This window comes from Balaenoptera borealis (genome assembly GCF_965194805.1).
Source record: "Balaenoptera borealis genome assembly, chromosome: X".
Taxonomy (NCBI): domain Eukaryota; kingdom Metazoa; phylum Chordata; class Mammalia; order Artiodactyla; family Balaenopteridae; genus Balaenoptera; species Balaenoptera borealis.
In genome coordinates, this window is record NC_138881.1 from 28020609 (window position 1) to 28041201 (window position 20593).

The 20593-nt window shown below is 37.8% G+C and overlaps 1 protein-coding gene across 8 annotated transcripts in view; it reads right to left on the reverse strand.

Moving 5' to 3' along the window:
* Positions 1-20593, reverse strand: part of DMD (dystrophin) — a 2485149-nt gene that overhangs the window by 386765 nt on the left and 2077791 nt on the right. For all 8 annotated transcript variants that reach the window (XM_082378022.1, XM_082378021.1, XM_082378025.1 and 5 more), the window contains 2 exons: positions 7179-7299; positions 6287-6555 (listed from right to left, as the gene is read on the reverse strand). In XM_082378022.1, coding sequence (XP_082234148.1) covers positions 6287-6555; positions 7179-7299 — 390 coding nt within the window. The remainder of the gene's footprint in view (positions 1-6286; positions 6556-7178; positions 7300-20593) is intronic.

A 20593-nucleotide genomic window follows, 5' to 3' on the forward strand; every position in this document is an offset into this window, starting at 1 on the left:
CTTTAGTAGAATAATGTCAGATGAACTCATTAGCTGAACATCCTGATTAGCCATGTTCCCCTAAATATTCCATGACCAGAAGAAGAGCTGTACAACTCTGATTTAATGCAGTAACAATGGTAACCAATTCTAGCTGCTTCTTTTATCACACTCCATCAAAGGAATACAAAGAAGTCCAAATTAAAATCAGTTCAGTAATAAAAAGAACATGTGCGTTTTCCAACTGTTCTAAAGCCTCTTCCTATCTTTAAGCAAAGTTCACTCAGTAATTATCTTATTTATGAAACTAAGAGAAGGATGTTTCTCTTATGAAATAAATGGCTTTGTGCTTTGAATGCGGAGGGCATCTCAAAACAGTCAAAAAGAAAGCAGTGTTGAATGTCATCAACTTATTTCCTCCCACCCACTGTTTTAAATCATTTGCTTGGTTCCAATGTATACTACACTTACATAAGTTGTTTATGAAGAGCCAAATTAATAGTCTTTGCAATTGTTTTCCTTAGAATTTGGAGAGCTGACAAATGAATTAGTAGAAAATGGCAATTCTACATGAATTAGCTTTTAAGTCTCCCTAAGAGGCTGATGCAGAACTTAATAAGAGACTTATTAGGAGAAGTAGGGCAACTTAATTCAGATTGATTATAGACTTCGGTGAAGACAGCTGGGGTTCAAATGAAACTGAAAAAGAACTTATATGCACTTCAAAGTATGCTAAGCAGATGTCTGAAACAATTACTCTGTACTGCCTTTTCAGAAGTTTCAAAGGCAGGATGGGAATAGCATGGTAAACGAAGGCTCTGTTTGCCTAAATCGAGGTAGGGGCTTTAAAAACACACACAGCACTATCTAAAGTCAGATGCCTTCGGTAAGGAACGTGATTTGACATTGCTACCCTAAGTAACTTGCTTTTAACTTTATAAACAAAGCAGGAAATGAGAGCGAATACATGGGAACTAAGTAATAAGCTCTCCTGGCAACACTAACTTACACTTAATTTTATGTCAAACAAATAATTTGGTTAGGAAATTTAAGATGATTAATTCCTACTTTAGTTTCTAAGCTCTAGTAAGGCCAACAATGACCATTCTATTAAAAAATAAATACTATACTTTTGAAGCATATAAGTGAGAATTACTATAATATGCCTTCTTATAGATATATTCCCAGATATTAAAGGCCAAATCCTATGCTTTAAAACATCACAATTGTATGCTTTGAAAACTAGATAAAACCCTAGTTACTCCATAGGACAGGCATCAGTTCCATTTTTAACCCAGATTTATAAAGGGTTATATCTTTTTTGTTTGTGTTTTCTTCTCCATCAAAGGCTTACATAGTACACATAGCATTCGTATAAAAACAATAACAAAAGCCTCCACAGAGCAATTCATTTGTAGCCAATAACAAGTAACAAAATATTACTAAGCTTTCCTTTTCCTACTACGGGTAGTACACCTTATTCATTGTGGAGATATCGATCCTTTATTCAGAGTGAGGAGAGCTTACATATTTTGAATCATTTTAAGGGCTGCTCTGTGATGGTTCTGCCTAACCATGCATCCCCTATCTCTGCAAGAAAGGATTATAAACTTTCTCTATAAAACTCATATATAAGAAAGGATTTAAGGTCAACTCATATAAATGACAAATATAACAAAATTGATAAAATAATAATAAAATATTAGAACCAGGGTTAAGATGAGAAAAACAGTAAGGGAAGACAGAGTTATGTGAACACGGCTGAAAGCTTCCAGCTTCCAAAAGCGAATATGAAATTCTAATATGTTACATCACATTTCACATTACCTATCAGGAGGAAACATACTTGGTTTTCTCAATGTCAAATTCTGAGATAGCATTTCTTTGACAAATTTCTCAGATAAGCCAAGCCACAGGTAGTCTGAAGGGAAGCATGTGCCAGTTTTCTTCTTACATTTTTAGATGTGAATGTTGAACATTAAGTCAGTCAGGATGGCACGCATGGTGGCTTCATCGTCACAGCCCCTCTTCTACTACACACATCACTACATTATTCTCAATTATAATTCCAAAAAGGTCTAATTAAAATATTTTGTTGTAAGAACTTTAAGGAAAAACTCACAGAGTCCCTGTCCTTGACTTTTCATAGTAAAAAAGGTCAGTTGAAAGTCTGATTAAAACACAACACAAAAACGTAAAATGCATAACTACATAGATGTGACAAATTTGCATATCCCAAGATGTCAGCCTGGGAGAGCCTAACCATGGTGTGTGAAAAACTGTGTTTCAAGTCAACTGGCAAACTAAGGGCAGGGAAATGTTTCCGGCTCAAGAATGATGGAGCAATCTGTGTTAAGAAACCATGGTAGATTAGAACAAAGAGACAACTGGGGAAAACAACAACTCACATGAACTTTTTCACACAGGAATTGTTCTTAAGAACAAAAATGTCATATGTAGACTTTAGTTGCAAAAGTTGTTCTACTTTATTAAAACCTGCATATGTTCCACGTATAGATCTATGTAGAACACTTAGTGATTCCAGGAGTTATTCTCATTCCCCATTACTACAAGGAAAGTAAGGACATTTGTATAGTCACATAAGCATTGGTGTTATTTCCAGTAAAGTGAGAAATCATGATTCTGCCCTTAAAATATTTGATAAGCAGTATGAATCACGAATTTTAAAAATAAAGAGGCATTTAAAATTTAAATTTTATTCTAGTGGTTATTCCTATGAAGCTATATTTGGAAGGGTGAGATTCTCTTAGTGAGCTGAACAGTCAATATTAACATTATGTTCCTTTCTCTTGATTTATTTTATGTACACTGTCCTAAAGATGATTACTAGTAATAAGGCCATATCCATAGTGTCCCAGGACTTAGTTGTTGTTTTATCCATTCTCCAAATCCAAAAGCAGCATTTGCTAATGAAATGATGTAATGCTAAATCCCACAGAAACACACATTCCATAGTTACTTAAATAACAACTTCTTTAACAAATGAGATCCGAATGGAGGTGGATATTATGAGACAGTCACTGAGGTGATGAAAACAAACTGAGATGGGTATATAAAATGTTCTTCTGGCTACCTGCCTAGCTATCTGTTTGGAGTTCCCTACAGCGTGGAGCCTCTGAGGGCTTAAATTGCTGAGTAGAAAAATGGGAATAGTGGTTTTCAGTACTCTTCTACTTCTTTTCAAAGTAAGTTTTAGTTAATAAAATTCACTCCTTATAAACTACCACCACCAAAGTTTCAGAGTTTCAAATCTGGTACCATTGAGATGCAACAGAAAAAAAGATGGGTTTTCATTTCCATTGCAAAATGAAGAGGAACGACTGAAGGGAAATAAATATATATGAATTCATATAATCTATAGTTTTAAGATATGCATAAAATATTTGTACAATACTGGTTTAGAAACCAAAATAATCACATCTATTATGACCAGTACACACATATTTTTTTTTTTTTTTTAATTTTGGTCGCACCCCACAGTATGTGGGATCTTAGGTCTCCGACCAGGGATGGAACCCGTTCCCCCTGCACTGGAAAGCAGAGTCTTAGCCACTGGACCACCGGGGAGGTCCCATAAGCTCTTTTTAAACAAGCATTTAATGTATATATGTTTTGTTATTATTGGGATGAGGATGAGGAGTCTTACCAATTAGGGCGTGGGAAATGAAATTCGTCTTAGGATCAAGAACAGATGAGAGAGGGGAACTGAAAAGAAGACTGCAAATAGGGTTGGGTAAGGGCCAGTTGCTATTTGAGCTGTTCTGCTTTTAGTTAGTTTTTGTTATTAAGTCATGCTGTATACATTCTCCATCCATATTCATTATCCTACTAATGCTCCTGTGTGATAGATATGGCTCAGAATGAATCCTTTATGTCTGCTCTAAAGCCTAGACATTCAGCCACTTGATTTATTAACTAATTTACTTCCTTTGGGACATTCTTTTAAGTTGATTTGCCATTTGGGGGAAACATTTTTAAGAATTTAGTTCCTATATTTTTGGATAAAATTCAGTATTTTTAATGCTGAATAGGTAATACATTTCAAAACATTAATTTTTATGTACACAGAAATGTTAACCATTGCTTTAAATATTAGACATGGGGTCAGAGAATGTTGGCGAAGATATTTTGGAAGTTATAGTCAAATTTTTAATCTCCTTTTAAATCTTCACCTACTATTATAATGAAGAGCTTTTCAATTCAACTTTAGACTGTAGGCTTCATGAGGACAAAGACCGAGTCTGTTTCATTTATAACTACATGTATAGCACATTTTACAGTAGCTCACAAACAACTGTTGAGAGAAGGAATAAAGAAGCTGAATTGGATCCTTGCTCTTAGGAACCTCACTTACTTTCTATGGAAGAAAAACAATACATAAGTGACTTGCCACAATATATGTGAAGTTTAAGTGTGACAATTTAAGCATGTGTGGTGATCTATGAAAGCACTGAATTAAGGGCAGTTTCTTCTGCTTGGTGGGAGTTGGGGGTGGAAGACGGGGAAAACTCTAAGGACAGATGCCATCTGAGTTGGGCCTTGAGGGCTGAGTGGAAGTTCACCAGGCAGATAAGGTGGGCTGATCCAGGCAGAGAGAAGAACATATGCAAAGGCAGAGAGTTATGAAAAAAGATGGCATATTGGTGTAAAGGGGGGTGTGGTCAGTGTGTCCTGAATGGCCTAGAGGACAGAAGCAACAGTCAGAAATTTAAGCCAGGGCTAGGAAGAAACAGGGCCACCTGCCCTCTGCATCCACTGGACTTCATCGTCAGGCAGGCAGCTTCCTGCAAAGAGTCTGGATTAGAGTTGGGAAAGAATGGAAATACAGAAATATCAATAAAGAAACTGTTCATTCATTCATTTCACTAACCAAATATTTAAAATGCAGTGTTTGTGATATGCCAGCTACACTGACTGGGGAATGGGATTTAAGGATGTATAATAAAACAACCTGACTAACAGATGCTGGGGACCAGAACAGGACATTGGTTGAAAAGAGGAGAGAAAATATAAAGGAGATATTCTGAGGTAAAATGAGCAATCAAGTGCAGTCAATGAAAATGTAGAAGGATTTAAGGACGGACCTCAAGTTTCTAGCCTGAGCAACTTGTTGGATTATGATCCATTAACTGAAATAGGCAACACAGAAGAAAGGGCAGGTAAAAAGGGATATCGGTAGGGGAATGGGTAAACAGGAGAACAAATGGACTTGCTTTCAGAATGGTTGCATTTCAATTCTAATGGCATATGGGTTAGCAGATCAGAAAAGAGATTCAGACTAGAAATTTAGATTTGTTACCATCCATGCCATTTCAAACTAGGGAGCATTTATACCATAAGAAGAGAACTGAGCTAAGGTTTTTATAGAATAAAAAGGGAACTGAGCTAAGGTTAGAAACTCGGGCATACCAACATCTGAAGGGGGGGGGGTAGAGTTTCAGAACTGAGGAAAATAAAGGAGGAAGAAGAATGTGGATGAAACAGTGTCATGAAAGCCAAGGGAGAAGAGACCTTCCAGAATGAGGGGGCTGGTAAACACGCCAAATGCAGGTGAGGATTTCACTTCTTCTGCATTTGGATCTGGGAGGACTTTTGTTAGTTTTGACACTAGATAAATAGACAAAATATGTTTCAGGTTGCTGGTTTTCAAAATGATACTCCTAAATATGTATATTTTTTCTTTATAAATACATTTATCATCTTTGTGCCATAAGGGAATTTAATTTTGGTCTCATGGACAGTATTCCAAATATAGAGTGATATTTCCTAATATCTGCAGTGGACTAATCCAACTCAAAATTGTATTATATACATTGCCTTCTCAGGGAAGGGCAGCATTACTGGTCTCAGCTCACAGAACCAGAACTCACCCAAGTCATATAATTCAGTTAGCAAAAAGGCCAAAACCTAGACTCCTGGCTCTTGATTAAATGTTGTATTTTTCCCTACTGTGATACTAAGAACCACAAATACACACACGCATACACATGTAAATCAGACAATTTTAGTACACTTAGGTTAATTCCCTGATAGCAAAATCAAAATGATTTTTTTGCCCTGTAACTTCTTAATATTTCATTTTATATTACTGAAGACAGACATGATTAGATCACTATCTTCTCTTAGAGAAAATACCATGTGCCAGAAGACTTTGAATTTGTGAAAGATTTCGAATGCTTAAGGGTCCTATTTTTAACTTTGTGAGAAGAAAATACTGCAGATGAGTTCAGATTAGAACCTGTTCTGAATCTCTCAAAGGGCCCTGAAGCCAAGCAGTAGACGGTACCTTGACTTTCTCGAGGTGATCTTGGAGGGAGTCAATGAGGAGATCGCCCACGGGCTGCCATGATCCCTTGATCACTTCAGCTTGGCGCAGTTTGAGGTCCAGCTCATCCGTGGCCTCCTGAAGTTCCTGGAGTCTTTCGAGGGCCTCATCTATTTTTCTCTGCCAGTCAGTTGAGTGCAGGTTCAATTTTTCCCACTCAGTGTTGACCTCCTCAGCCTGCTTTCGTAGGAGGCGTGTGACATTCTGGGCTTTCTCCTCAGGAGGCAGCTCTAAATTGGTAATACAACAAGGTTTTAGGCCACATTCATTTTCGTGTTAAAAAAAAAAAAACATTGTTGAAAAGGTCATACTGGAAAAAAGAAAGAGTACACTTTAACAAGAGGCCAACCTACTGATTAATGGCTCTTTTATACTTTGGCATACATTTTGACATAGTTTAGCACATCTGAAGTCGTGTCTTCCTGAGTGAATCTGTTCTACTTTATATCAATCAGATAATCCAAGATTCATTTAAGCTACTGAGTAGAAAAATGTTAGGATGCACACCACAAGCTCTAATTTACTTCAGGCAGGCTCTTAAATTGAAAATTAGCTTGTAGTCTTTGTGACAATAAACTTCCTCCTCACAGATTATCTCTTTTATTATTTTCTAAATGTTTCAATAATTGATTGCTAATCTCTTTTAATGTTTATTTATGAATGTGCAAACAGATTTATGCATGCTGCTTTATGACTCCTTTTTCTTTTTCAACATCAAGGTTTAATTTGAATTGATTCTATTTAACCTAGAAAATATGAGAGCTATCCAGACACTGCCAGCAAAAATGGATGGGTCATTCTGTCACCACTGATCCTTCTATCAATATGTTATTACAGTTCCACATTCAATTACCTCTGGGCTCCTGGTAGAGTTTCTCTAGTCCTTCCAAAGGCTGCTCTGTCAGAAATATTCGTACAGTCTCAAGAGTACTCATGATTACAGGTTCTTTCGTTTTCAATTCCCTCCTGAAGGCCTGTGAAATGAGATGAAAAGAAATGCTTATGTGGCTTGTGGCATTCTTCTCAAAATTAATCCTGGGTACTCAGAACTTGGTTATAAAATTCCCAGGTCAATTTCTATCTCCTTTATTTATAAACTGACAGTCATAAAATGATAAAGAAGGCTCGACAGATCTTTCTTTTAATCAGGAAAACACTGTGTTTGTAAAATTATTCTGGAGAGGATAGGGGAGCTTTCAAGATATGTTAACGTCCTTTGATTAAGATAAGAGTGATTTATTTATATAACTTGACTACCAAACTTGAAATCTGGAGCTAAAGTTGTAAGATATATATTGCAAAACCCTAGCAGGGGGCTTCCCTGGTGGCACAGTGGTTAAGAATCCGCCTGCCAATGCAGGGGACACGGGTTCGAGCTCTGGTCCGGGAAGATCCCACATGCCATGGAGCAACTAAGCCCGTGCGCCACAACTACTGAGCCCATGTGCCACAACTACTGAAGCCCACGTGACTAGAGCCCATGCTCCGCAACAAGAGAAGCCACCACAATGAGAAGCCCGCGCACCGCAACGAAGAGTAGTCCCCGCTCGCCACAACTAGAGAAAGCCCGCACACAGCAATGAAGACCAAAAAACAAAAAACAAAAAACCCTAGCAGGGCTAATGAAACTTACACACACCCAAAAGAACAGATATCAAGACCATAATGGGAAGCCTAAAGGGCCACTTGGAAAAACGTAGGTTGTACTGAAGTATACAACCGATCTAATTCATAATCACCAGTTAATTCTGTCGAAATGTCTGACAACGAACATAATGATGTGTTAATAGTAAACTGATAAAAACTAATAATGAATAAACTAATAAAAAACTAAGTAAAAACTCAACGCTTTTGAAAAATACCCATTACATTTTCCATTGTGACTTCTTTGAAAACAAGAGAAATGTTTTCAGGTATACTGAAGGTAGAAATTGTGGGAACAAGTTTCTATAAAAGAGTGAGCCTAGGGCTTCCCTGGTGGCGCAGTGGTTGAGAATCTGCCTGTCAATGCAGGGGACACGGGTTCGAGCCCTGGTCTGGGAAGATCCCACATGCCGTGGAGCAACTAGGCCCGTGAGCCATAACTACTGAGCCTGCGCGTCTGGAGCCCCTGCTCTGCAACAAGAGAGGCCGCGATAGTGAGAGGCCCACGCACCGCGATGAAGAGTGGCCCCCGCTTGCCACAACTAGAGAAAGCCCTCTCACAGAAACGAAGACCCAACACAGCCAAAAATAAATAATAAATAAACAAATTAATTAAAAAAAAAGTGAGCCTAGAACAGGTGTTTTGAGGTCATCTAAATTAGTTATCAATTTTAATCTCTAATCTGTAATATTCTTTGATACAGGGGATTAAAAGAAAAGCAAAACGCACACTTTCTGCCTTCAAGAAGTTTCTGAACCAAAAGAAGGGAGAAAATAACACACTAGAAACAAAGAAAACAATAAAGTTCATATATAACCAAGTGCTAAGGGTTGTGAGACATCCTGAGAGGCTAGGATAAATTAACAGATATTCTGAAACCACTGAAGATAGTTATTAACCCAGATGCGGCAATCCCAGAAGGGAAGATGTTAATTAAAGTATTAAATATCACATAAATGCTAAAAGACCAGTGTAAAAACAACAGTAATAATAATTGCCCTGATCTAGGGCTTAATTATTCATATCTTTTTTCAATTCTATCCTATTTTTAGTAATGTTGCCTATTGAATTTAAACCGTGCTCTGTTACTGGGAGAAAACTTAGCAGTATCTCCTTTAAACTTCAGATGTATCATGTTACAGGAGTGCTCTAGAAGTGGAATGTATGACACATTTATAAATAAAATCCTAATGGTGTTCACCATTCAAAGGAATCCTGAGTCTGATACTTTGCAAAATGATTCACCTTCCAAGTTATTTACAGTTTAGTAGAGAGAGGCAAGGTTTTTGAGCCAAAATAATGAAATTCGTTAAGTGGAATATTAGGATTCAGCCTGTGGATAGGGATGTAATTTCTGTATAGTAGGATATTCTTGCACCCTTGAAATCATACAGAGTAGGTGGGTTATCTACTTTGCTTACATGTAAAGCTGATTTTCCCTCTAATATTTCATTTGCAATCTCTGTGTTTGTGTGCGTGTGTGTGCACTCACACACACGTGAATGTATGTGTATATGTGTATACATTTCTTGTATTCCTGTAGTTTTTTCAAACATCTAATTTTTCTAGCTTCAGGAAAATTATTATTTTACTTTGTCTCTCCATTTGGACTTGACAATAGGAAGCTGATACTGATATTACTAATTATAAAAATAATAATGGCTCCCTTTATTGAACTACTATGTGTCAGTGGTTATACTAAAGACCAGAAATACAAAGTTGAATGCAAAACAGTCCTTCCTGTGTAGGAACTTATAGTAAATAGTGGAAGAGTCGAACATGTAAATAATTTCAACACAATGTGGAAAGTGCTACAGGCTTGCACAATATGGGAAAGGAAATTGGGAAAGGCTTCTTGGAGAAGATAGTATTCAAGAAGAATTCTAAAGCATGAACATGATGAGTTAGCCAGGGAAAAGCAGGTTAGAGGAAGAAGAAAGAAGACGAAAATGCAGGTGCGAAGACAGAAGGCTAATTCAGTGCGGCATGTGCAGTTATCTCAAGTAGGCCGGTGTTTCTAGAAGATAAAGTACAAGGAGAAGACATGTCCAGAGATGAAGCAGGGTACTGTTCTTATCTTAAACTATATTAGACCTTTAAGTCAGGATATGAACCTCAACCTATGACCATATACGCCCTGCTAAGAAGTCTAGGTGTTGTCTCATAGGTAATCAGGAGCCTTTGAAGGGATTTAAGCAGGGGAGTGGCATGGGCATGTGTGCATTTCAAATAGATTTCTCTGACATTAGTACAGAGTATGTATTTGAGAAGGACAGAAATGGAATCAGAGAAAACGGAGGCAATTGCAAGAATTCAGTGAAAGATTATGAGGATCTGAACCAGGGCAATGGTACCAGGGCAAAAAAAGAGACAGACAGAGTAAGGAAATGTTTAGAGAGTAGAGATGTGGGAATTTGGTAACCGAATAGATGCTGGAGAAGAGAAGGGGAGGAGCAAGGATGACTCCTAGTTTCTAGCTTGAGTAAAGGAGTGAACGCTGGGTGCAATTAAACTAAATGTGAGGAAATAAACTCTCCTGGATTTCTCAGTACACCTATAAAAAGTTCCAGCCTCGTGAACACCTTCCCATACCATGGGAATTAGATCTGTAGTCATTTGTCCAGTTAATTTCTCTGATCCAGAGGGCCAAATGGTTATAGCCCGGAGTAGTTTCCTAGGTTAAGCTCCAAGTTGTCAGAAAGACTGGAGTAGCTATCTCTGTAGGTATTTACATTTCGAAAATATAAAGCCAAGACCTTGGAGACATTTCTAGGTTGTAAAACCTGAGATGCATGGGGCTAGCTGGCTCCTAGAGAAGTTGGAGTTGGGACTCAGGCCCATCACGTTTCCAAGGAGACCCTTTCAGGGGGGAGAAGAGGACAATTGCCTACTTCTCCTTTATAAGCAGAGAAAAATCATTTTTCCCTGGTTACTTTCCTATGGAGCACGCACCCAGCCACTCATGTGAGAAAATTTTCATCAGATCTCACCATGTCTCCGTAGGGGTAAGGCTTGAACAGAGGGTGGAAGGTAGTGATGATATTTACTGTAAAGTAATTCAAGGAGATCTGTCTCTGATCCAGAACATCTCATGTGCACGTTCAGCATAAAATTAATAAAGATGAATATTAAAATCCCAGACTCCTATGAGGGGGGTCTGTATGGGGAACAGAGTAAGAGGATGTGATACGCTCAGCTCGGAGACGTAACATTCTTTCCAGCAGGAAACAAGTTTCGAATCCAATGTTTAGGGAGAAGAAATGAGATGTAGGAGTCATTCTCTCACCAAGCTAATATCCACTGAGTGCCTACGATTACGCATACAGGCAAGGATTAAAATTACATAAGTAAAAAAAAAAAATTACATAAGTAGATGAGATTGCTCAGTGGAGTGAGAGGAAAAGAAAATTCTGGAGAACACAGATAAAAATGTAATGAGCAGACAGAGGAACTGGATCCAATGAAAGGCCGAAAAGGACTGGATAGGTGTAAAGACTGGGGGAAGTAAGGAGTGTAAAACTACTGAAGAGAGAGTGAGAGTTTGAGAGGAATAAAGTGACCAAGAGTGTCCAATCGTGACACAGAAGTAAAGCAAGATCAGCACTGAGAAGTGTTCATCAGACTCGGTGAGAGCAATTTCAGTGGAGGGCAGTAGCCTTGGAAATAGGTTTAGTTGAGGAGTAAGTGGGAGAAGGAGGAGGCATTTCAAGTGACAACTATTGGTGGAGTATCTTTTTTTCTGAGAGGGAAAAGAGGAGGACAGGACAGAGAGGGCCGCAAGGCAAAGAGAGATACGTTCTTTTTAGGATAGGAATGGTTTGAACACAGACTGAAAGATGGATAACCAACCATCCTTGTTTGCCAGGTACTAAGGACACGGAACTTTCAATGCTGAAACCAGGACAGCATCAGGCAAACCAGGACAGTTGGTCACCACAGCAGAGAAGAATATATTAAAGACCTCGGGGGAAAGTGGAGATAATTATTGGAGCAAAGTCTGTCAAATAAGGAAATGGATCTCAAAGGTCCCATCAAACTGAAAAAGTTCAAGACACTGTTTGATGATGCAATTCCATTGTTAAAACCGAACAGCAAATAATTCAAGGCTAAGGACCACCCATCCATTGTGAGAGACCACTTGTTTGCCCCTCGAGTTGTTGCCAAGGGCTTAGCTCCACCACAGCTGCACAGTTCATTTCTTAAATATGAGTCACTGAGGATTAAGATGAATCTAAAGAAAAGACAAAGGAAGTTCTGTCGTTACAAAGACATAAGCACCATTATTTTCACATCGTTGCCAGAAATTAAGAAAAGAAAGTAGACGGAAGACAGGGTTAAGTGACTGTATCTTCAGAATTTAAGATTTAGACTAAACACACACATAAAACAACTGTAAAAACCCCAGAAAAAAGGGAGAAAAAAACTATAAGTAGGAATGTCATGTTAAACATGGTTATATGAAAGGTCCTCTTCCATTTATTCATGTAACAAATTTTGAGCACCTACTATGTACCAGACTCTGTTGTAGGCAATGGATATCATTGGTCCTTGTAGCATGGAGTTTAAAAGAGAGAGGCTTATGTAGTAAAAATAATAACAACAAGACAACAAAAAACCCCATGAAGATGTTGCATTAAAATAATGAAAAATAGATTTTTCAATATCTGATCAACTTACCACAGACTGCATGTTACAACAGTTCACCACGTTTTAAAAGTAAGGAAAATGGGGCTTCCCTGGTGGCACAGTGGTTGAGAATCTGCCTGCCAATGCAGGGGACACAGGTTCGAGCCCTGGTCTGGGAGGATCCCACATGCCACGGAGCAACTAGGCCCGTGAGCCACAACTACTGAGCCTGCGCGTCTGGAGCCTGTGCTCCGCAACAAGAGAGGCCGCGATAGTGAGAGGCCCGCGCACCGGGATGAAGAGTGGCCCCCGCTTGCCACAACTAGAGAAAGCGCTCGCACAGAAACGAAGACCCAACACAGCCAAAAATAAAATAAATAAATAAATAAATAAATAAAAAAGTAAGGAAATGGAGCCATTTTTAAACAACGACAACATTTCAACGTCAAGAGCCTTAACCCTTTGATAAGTGACTTGTTTCTCAAAAAAAAGTCTATTTGAATGACACTGGGGAAAATACATACTCATATACAATACTGATTTTTGTCTCATAGATTATAATTAATATTTTAAGTCAGATAAGTTGGTTCATTCATGTGCTGATGTGAAAAAGCTATCAGATATAAAGCCCTTCTCCCATACACATACAGAGTGCATCTTTACCCTATTTAGATGTCAATATTCAAATGTTAAGATATTTCCTTCTTGAATCTTTTCAACAGATGAAGTTATTTTCTTTAAAACCCATCTTTTCCCCCATACCTTCTTTTTTCCCTTTTTAAGATAGCCAGGCCGCCCAAGGCTCTGAAATAGTGATGTGGAAGAATCAGAAGCAACTACTAAAGATGTAGAGTACCTCTGTGAAAAGAAAATAATATTCTATCTCACAAATGAGAAAAAGTTAGGCATGCTAAACTGATAATTTTCCTTCAGCTCCTTAAGGTGCACAAAATTAACTTATTTGAATCGTGCACTACAAAATTACAGTAGCAGCAAATCCCAAGGTAAATCCATTTTATTGTGAAGGTTAAATTGTCTGATGGATAGTATTTATACATCACAAACACTAACCAACTGGGTGACTTGACTGCTTGCTGATTAATTCATTCATTCACAAATATTTATTTTGAATCTATTATGTATAAGGTAGTGCAGATGTAGGGACCTAATCTTTGTCCTTAAGGAGTCAACAGTTTGGCTGAGTAGGTATGTTTGTATAAAAGCATATTTTTATTCAATTAATGTTTTACCAATGCAAAGTAAAGTACAGACAAGTTAGGATTTACCTAAGGCCATCAGTTCGTTAGTCACTTAGAATCCAAACCCTGAAATTCTTAAGCCAGGCTGAAACTGAGTAAGAGCAAAAAAATTAAAGTTTCCTGAATTACAAAAAATGTGGAAGACACATAAGTGGAAAATCCTAATGACCATGAAGCAAATGAGAAACTTAAAAATCCTGAAAGTCACAGAGAAGAACCAAGTCACTGATGATTCATTTTAAGCCAGGCTGAAAGTGAGTAAGAACAAAAAAATAAAAGTTCTCTGAATTACAAAAAATTTAGAAGCCACAAAGGTGGAAAATCCTAATGGCTATGAAGCAAATAAGAAATAAAAAACCTGAAAGCGATAAAGAACCAAGTCATTGATTATTCTTTTTTTTTTTTCTGTCTGTCCTACTTGTGGAAAAAAGAATTAGGGTGAATATTACCACAAATACCTAATAATACATAAAGAGTAGCTCAGAACCATGTATAGAGGGGATGAAGGGTGAGATACTGATTTGCTTGAGATACCTCAGAGAAGAGAGGGGCAGGAAGAGAAGTCTGGGCACAGGTACAGACATTACAGAGAGACAAGCTATGTTGCTTTCACCTAGAGACAGTGGTCCTATAACTAAGGATGTAAGTAAAAGCCCTTGCGTTTCAAAACAGATCTCTTTCAACCATGTACAGTGTATAGTTTCCCCGGAGCTGAATTTTACCTATATTCCCACTGAAGTGGCAAGTCTGTATTTGTGTCATTTGGACCAGAAATCTGAAGGAATGACTATACGTTATCTCCACATCTGTTAGCAGAACTTTACAGAACCATCCTGAGAGGCAGACTGAAGTGGTGAAAAGAGCACTGTCCTGAGTAGCAGGACACCAAAAGTTCAAGTCTGGGCCGGGCCAAAACTTGGTTGCGGGATCTAGGACAAGTCATAAAATCTCTCTGAGCCTTCCCATCCTCATTTGTAAAATGTAGAGGTTTGCTAAGTACCTTACCTAAGTTCTAACATCCAGTTCTAAAATTCCATAATCAACACGTTTAGATCATTAATTGGCCACAGGCCTGTTACATGGTGGCAGTTTGAGATAGTCTTTCATTACTAATATTAAGAATTATAGCCACAGCTTGGCACATAGTAGATAATCAATAAATACTGTTGAATAAATAACAGAACGCCCAGGTAGAAAACCAGAGTGTGTTATATGGAGGCCAGCTGGATTTAGATGCAGTCGGTGCTCGAGGGTGAAAGCCTGGTTTCGTGAATTAAGAGAGAAAAAAAAATGAATGCTGTCAGTTGGGAAAAACTGAGAGATCTTTTTCTGGGTCTACTCTTATGTTCCAGATCCAAAGCTGAGAGTAATCTTTGAGTCACTAGGTGGATTTTCCTCAAGAGGAGGCCCTATTAACCCTGCCTTCTTAATCCTAGTGATTTCCCCTCTAGAGGAGATGTTCACGTCCATACTTTCGGAAGTTCCATTATTTGAACTGCTGGTTGGGCTTTCCCTCTAGCCTGCATTAGCTAGGAGACGAGAGAACAGACAGACTCTAAATTGGAAAATTGGGACTGACACATACGCACTACTATATATACAATAGATAACTAATAAGAATCTACTGTACAGCACAGGGCACAGGGAACTCTACTCAATACTCTGTAATGACCTATATGGAAAAAGAATCTAAAAAAGAGTGGATACACGTATATGTATAACTGATTCACTTTGCTGTACAGCAGAAACTAACACAACATTGTAAATCAATTATACCCCCAATAAAAATTTTTTTAAAAGAAAGAAAAAAAATAAAGTGATCCAACGGCGGTTAAAGTGATCTCAACAAATCATTACTGAGTGCGCATAGGACAAGGACGGTAACACAGTCATTTCCACAAATTGATCGGTATTTTAGTTTTGTCATCCTATATTATCATTCTAGTTTCCATATTATTTCTACCTTATCTGCATGCCTCCTATATTGTTTTTACTTCTGATAAGAACGTTGCTGAAATCATTCTCTCGCCATAATGACCTTCCTCATTTTAAGAGCCACCATATTTATTGAGTCTCAAGCACGTCAGAAATATTTTAATGACTAACTGCTGATTTAGGGACAATCATTGCTCAATTAATTTGAAACCAAGATCATGGAAAAAGGCAAGGTCCAAATGTGGTTAACTGGAGTACCAGAAATTTTGCCTCTAAGAATCTAAGACAAATTCATAGGGATTTTAGGAAGAAGGACATTTGCCAGAAGTGGCAACAAAAAACCCCAGAAAGACAAAGGGTTCACTTGATATTCATTTGACATAGTTGGTATTAGAGAGGTATGAAAATGGGACACATGGGCTATAAAGAAAAGGTCATAATCATCTTTATTTTTTTATTGTGCTAAGAACACTTAACATGAGATCTACCCACTTAACAAAGTTTTAAGTGCATGATACAATACTGTTACCTACAGGCACAGGATTGCACAGTAGACCTTGCGAATTTACTCGTTTTGCATAACTGAAAGTTTATACTTGTTGAACAACTCCACATTTCCCCCTCTCCCCAGGCCCTCGCAACCACCTCTCTGCTCTCTGCTTCTATGAGTTTGACTACATCATCATCTTTAGACAAGATGAAAAAAGTTTATCTTATTTTCACTCTACTTCTGAAGAAAAGTGAAGATAAGGGATTACGGTATCAGACACATCTAGCCATTGTTTCAGGTACATCTAAGCATTGTTTCAGATAGTCAACAACATGAACAACAATATTAATTTATAAGTGAGATTAAATCAATTCGAAGCAAGTTTGAAAAAGTAAATGGACATATTTCAAGCCTGAAATTATTTTTTAAAATATCTAATTTTACTCAATGAAAAAACATTTTGGAGTGTCCAGGGGGGAAATATGTTTAACAAGCTCCTGTTGAGATTTGTCTTTTGGAAGTCTTTCAAACAAAACGTTGTGTTCTCTGAGATCAAGGGCACGGGCTAGCAGAGAGTCCAGCCTGCTTGCAGATCTGTGATACTGGGGAGGAATAGTTAGTGCCCACGCAGCATCGTGCACAGCTGTTTGACTCTTAATCCTAAGGTTGAGCTGCTTCCAACAACCACTGGGGAAGTCACTTCCTACAGACCATAACGTTGTTAAACTCTGAGCTCACCCTGAAAAATCACTAGTGAAAATTCAATCTGCTCCTAGGGTCATTTAGAGAATTAGGTATTAGGTCGTTGAGCCTAAACCCTAAATTTTGGAAATTCTTTCTGAAGCAATAGTGCAGAGAAATGGATTATCAGGAAATCCTGTGAAAAATTAATTAATATCCATTCTCAAGAGGCTCGGCCAAAATTTGAGATTGTCAAGCGTAAGTGGTGAATAATTTCTGAATCACGCCATTTGTTTCTGTCTATCAACACAATCCAGAAATGGAACTCCTGTTCCTCTCCACATACACACCCTCATCCATGATCATTTTGAAGTCTTTCCTGTTTCCATAAATGGCATCATCATTTCCCCATTTGTTCAAACCACAGACTTCAGAGTCATCCCTGACTCTTTGCTTTCTCTCATATTCCATACCCCATCAATCTTAAGTTCTATCAGCTCTACCTTCAAACTTTATCTTGGGTCATATAATTTTTCATCATATCTATCATTTCCATTCCAGTCCAAGCCATCGTTATCTCCTTCCTAAATGACTTCAACACCCTCCTAACTTTCTCCCTGCTTTCAGTCTTGCTCCTCCTATCATCATTTCTTCACACAGCAGCCAGAGTCCATTTCTAAACACATCAATCAGATCACATCATTCCTGTCTGTGGTTCTCCAGTGATGTCTCAATACACATAGAATAAAATCCACCTCCAAACTATGGCAGAAAAGACCACATTATCTGGTCTTTGCCTCTCTCAACAACCTACCACTAGCCCATCCTGCTATTCCTTGGATACCCCAAACCTGTTCTTACATCTCGGCCTTTGCATTTGCTGCTCCTTCTGCCTAGAATATGCTTCACTCAAGGTCTTTGCTTGGCTCACTCACGCACACAGCCCTTTGCTCAACTATAATCTCTTTAGGTAGGCCACTACCTCTCAGTCTTTCTCCATCCTTATTTTGTTCACTTTCTCTTCATAGAAACTGACCTGACATGATTTTATTTTATTGTTTTTAGTTCTTTTTTTTTTTTTTTGGCCATGCGGCGCAGCTTGTGGGAACTTAGTTCCCCAACCAGGGATCGAACCCGGGGCTGCGGCAGTGAGAGCACAGAGTCCTAACCACTGGACCACCAGGGAATTCCCCTGATGTGATTTTATATATTAATGTATTGGTTTACTGTGTGTTTCCCTCATTAAAATTTGAAGGTCTGTAGGGGGCAGAGTCTCGTTTTCTTCACTACTGTACCCTCAGCCCCTGGCATAGAGTGGGCGCTCAATAAATAATTACTGAAAGACTCAATGAATTCTAGGAGTCTGAGTTATGGTACAGTTTTTCCTAGAATAATTTTTTTGGGGAAATGGAAGAACAGATAAAAAGATCAGGGGTTCATCTGTAATTAAACAAATGTGTGTCAAAGTGCTTTGTAAAGGCAAAGTACTACACAAATATTATTTTAAGAGTATCTGTCAAGATATCAAAAATATTTTGACATGGTTATAAAGAGGACTGTGGTAGAGAAGTCAATTTGTAAACTATACATAGTTTATCTTATTATAGTCATTAAACAAAAGTAGCAAATCCTAGATGACTCTGTTCTCAAGTTTTGATGATATAGCTAGTTTTCAGAAGACTTCCTCAAATGGCTAGAAATGTAGCTCTAAAAATAATTTAAAATCTTTTCTATTCAGCATTTCTAAATATGACTGCATAAAATTCCAAACTTATATGAAAGTAGCTTACTCCATTAGTGATGAAGAATCGATCACAAAGATGTCGATTTCCTCCAACCTAGTCACGCAGACATCTTAGAGGTAGGTAACGAACAGTGAACTTTGCAAAGGAACCAAACTTGTTTAGAAACTCCAAGAGGCTAGGTCAATGAATGTTGGAATGAATCACTGTATCACAAGCTTTTTTTGTCGTTGTTTTTCAGAGGTGATAGGGAACAATGCATTTATTTGGTAACACAGAGCTGACTTGAATCTTAACCTTCACAAATGGCACCCAAAGACATTTTCTATTTCTGTGGAAATAGAAGGATTCCCTTGATGAGGGAACTCATCAAGCTAACACACATGTACCCAAAGGAAGCAGGCCAGCATTGGTAACAGCATTAGCTTAAATAAATGTATAATCTACAACGTGATTTCAGGGTAATTTTATTGAATTTCTGAACCTCTCCCTCACTTCGTGGTGACTTCTGAGGAGACTGAACATGCATAATATATGACCTGACAAATGAAGAAGTAAACTACTTTATTCAAGCCTTTTCATTTGTCAACAGGATCCACACAATTATGGCTTTCTGTCTACTGTTTTAATAATGTATGTATTGATTACTTCCATCTAAATCTTAACCAGAAAATCTCAGGAAGCTTTGAAGGTGTCCTTAATGGTCTCTAGGGAAGGAATTACAGAGAGTTTCAAATTGAAAGATGAAAACCGAATGACAAACAATTTCATTAGTAAAAATGCAAACAAAAAGTCATTACCTACAGTGTTCTTATAATCAAGACCTAATTTCCATTTAAATTTGGGGTGGGATGAAGAGAATTAAATAAACTCATGGTTTATTGCAGTTCTCCTTAGAAATTCCCCACTATGATTTGCTCCTTTAAAACTCTCTCTAAGTTAATCACAGGAGTAGACAAGTAATAAATATCACTTTAGTGACTGCTCAAGTAAAACAAAGGAAGTCAGTTTTAAAAATATATCTGGACCAGAATAATACACACTTCATTGAAAACGAGTCCGTCTAGTGAGGCAAGTAACGAGGAACCGTAAAAGCCAGGATAATGTATTCAAAAGATATAAAAATTGGTCAGTTTATATTTGCTAAGGCACATTTGAGCTTTAATTATTTAGAACACTTCACCACATATGGAACATTATTTTATTAATTAGTCCTCAGAGCCATTCCAGTTGCAGTCGTTATGGTGCCCAGCTGGTTTGGGGAACACAGATCCACTCCCATGGGTGTAAAAAACTGCTTTGGGGAGTGAGACTGCAGTCCCCAACTACCTGTGTGGACTGTCTTATAACTTTACCTACAGCAGAGTAACTGAGATTGACTGTATATTTTTGCTTTAAGAGTACAAGACATATGATATTTTGCTATAAAACTTTATCATTAATCTGCAATGATATACTAAGAAAATATAAATGACCTGTTTTACAAGCATTCTGATTTATAGAAAAAAAGTGAAAAATATTTAATTAGTGTTTACACTTTTGACATTTTAATGGGATTTGTATTCCCATAAAAAGCAACAACATTAATAATTTACAATAGATAGTAAGCAGGTGATTTTTAAAAAGTGACACACCAAATACATGGGGAGCAAGGGTACAATAAAAAGTGAGCCATCTTGATACCAAATATTTTATATAAACAGTCTTAGGAGCAAGAGACCCATAAAGAGCAAGACAGTTTATAACCCTGGAAACATGGTAAAGTAAAACAAAAGTCTACAAATACAAACTCTGTTCAAGACTAGATCACGACAGAGTTTTGTAATGATTGTGCTTCCTTTACCTCTTCCTAATTGGATTCAGAAGATCTGATAGAGAGACCCAATTTCA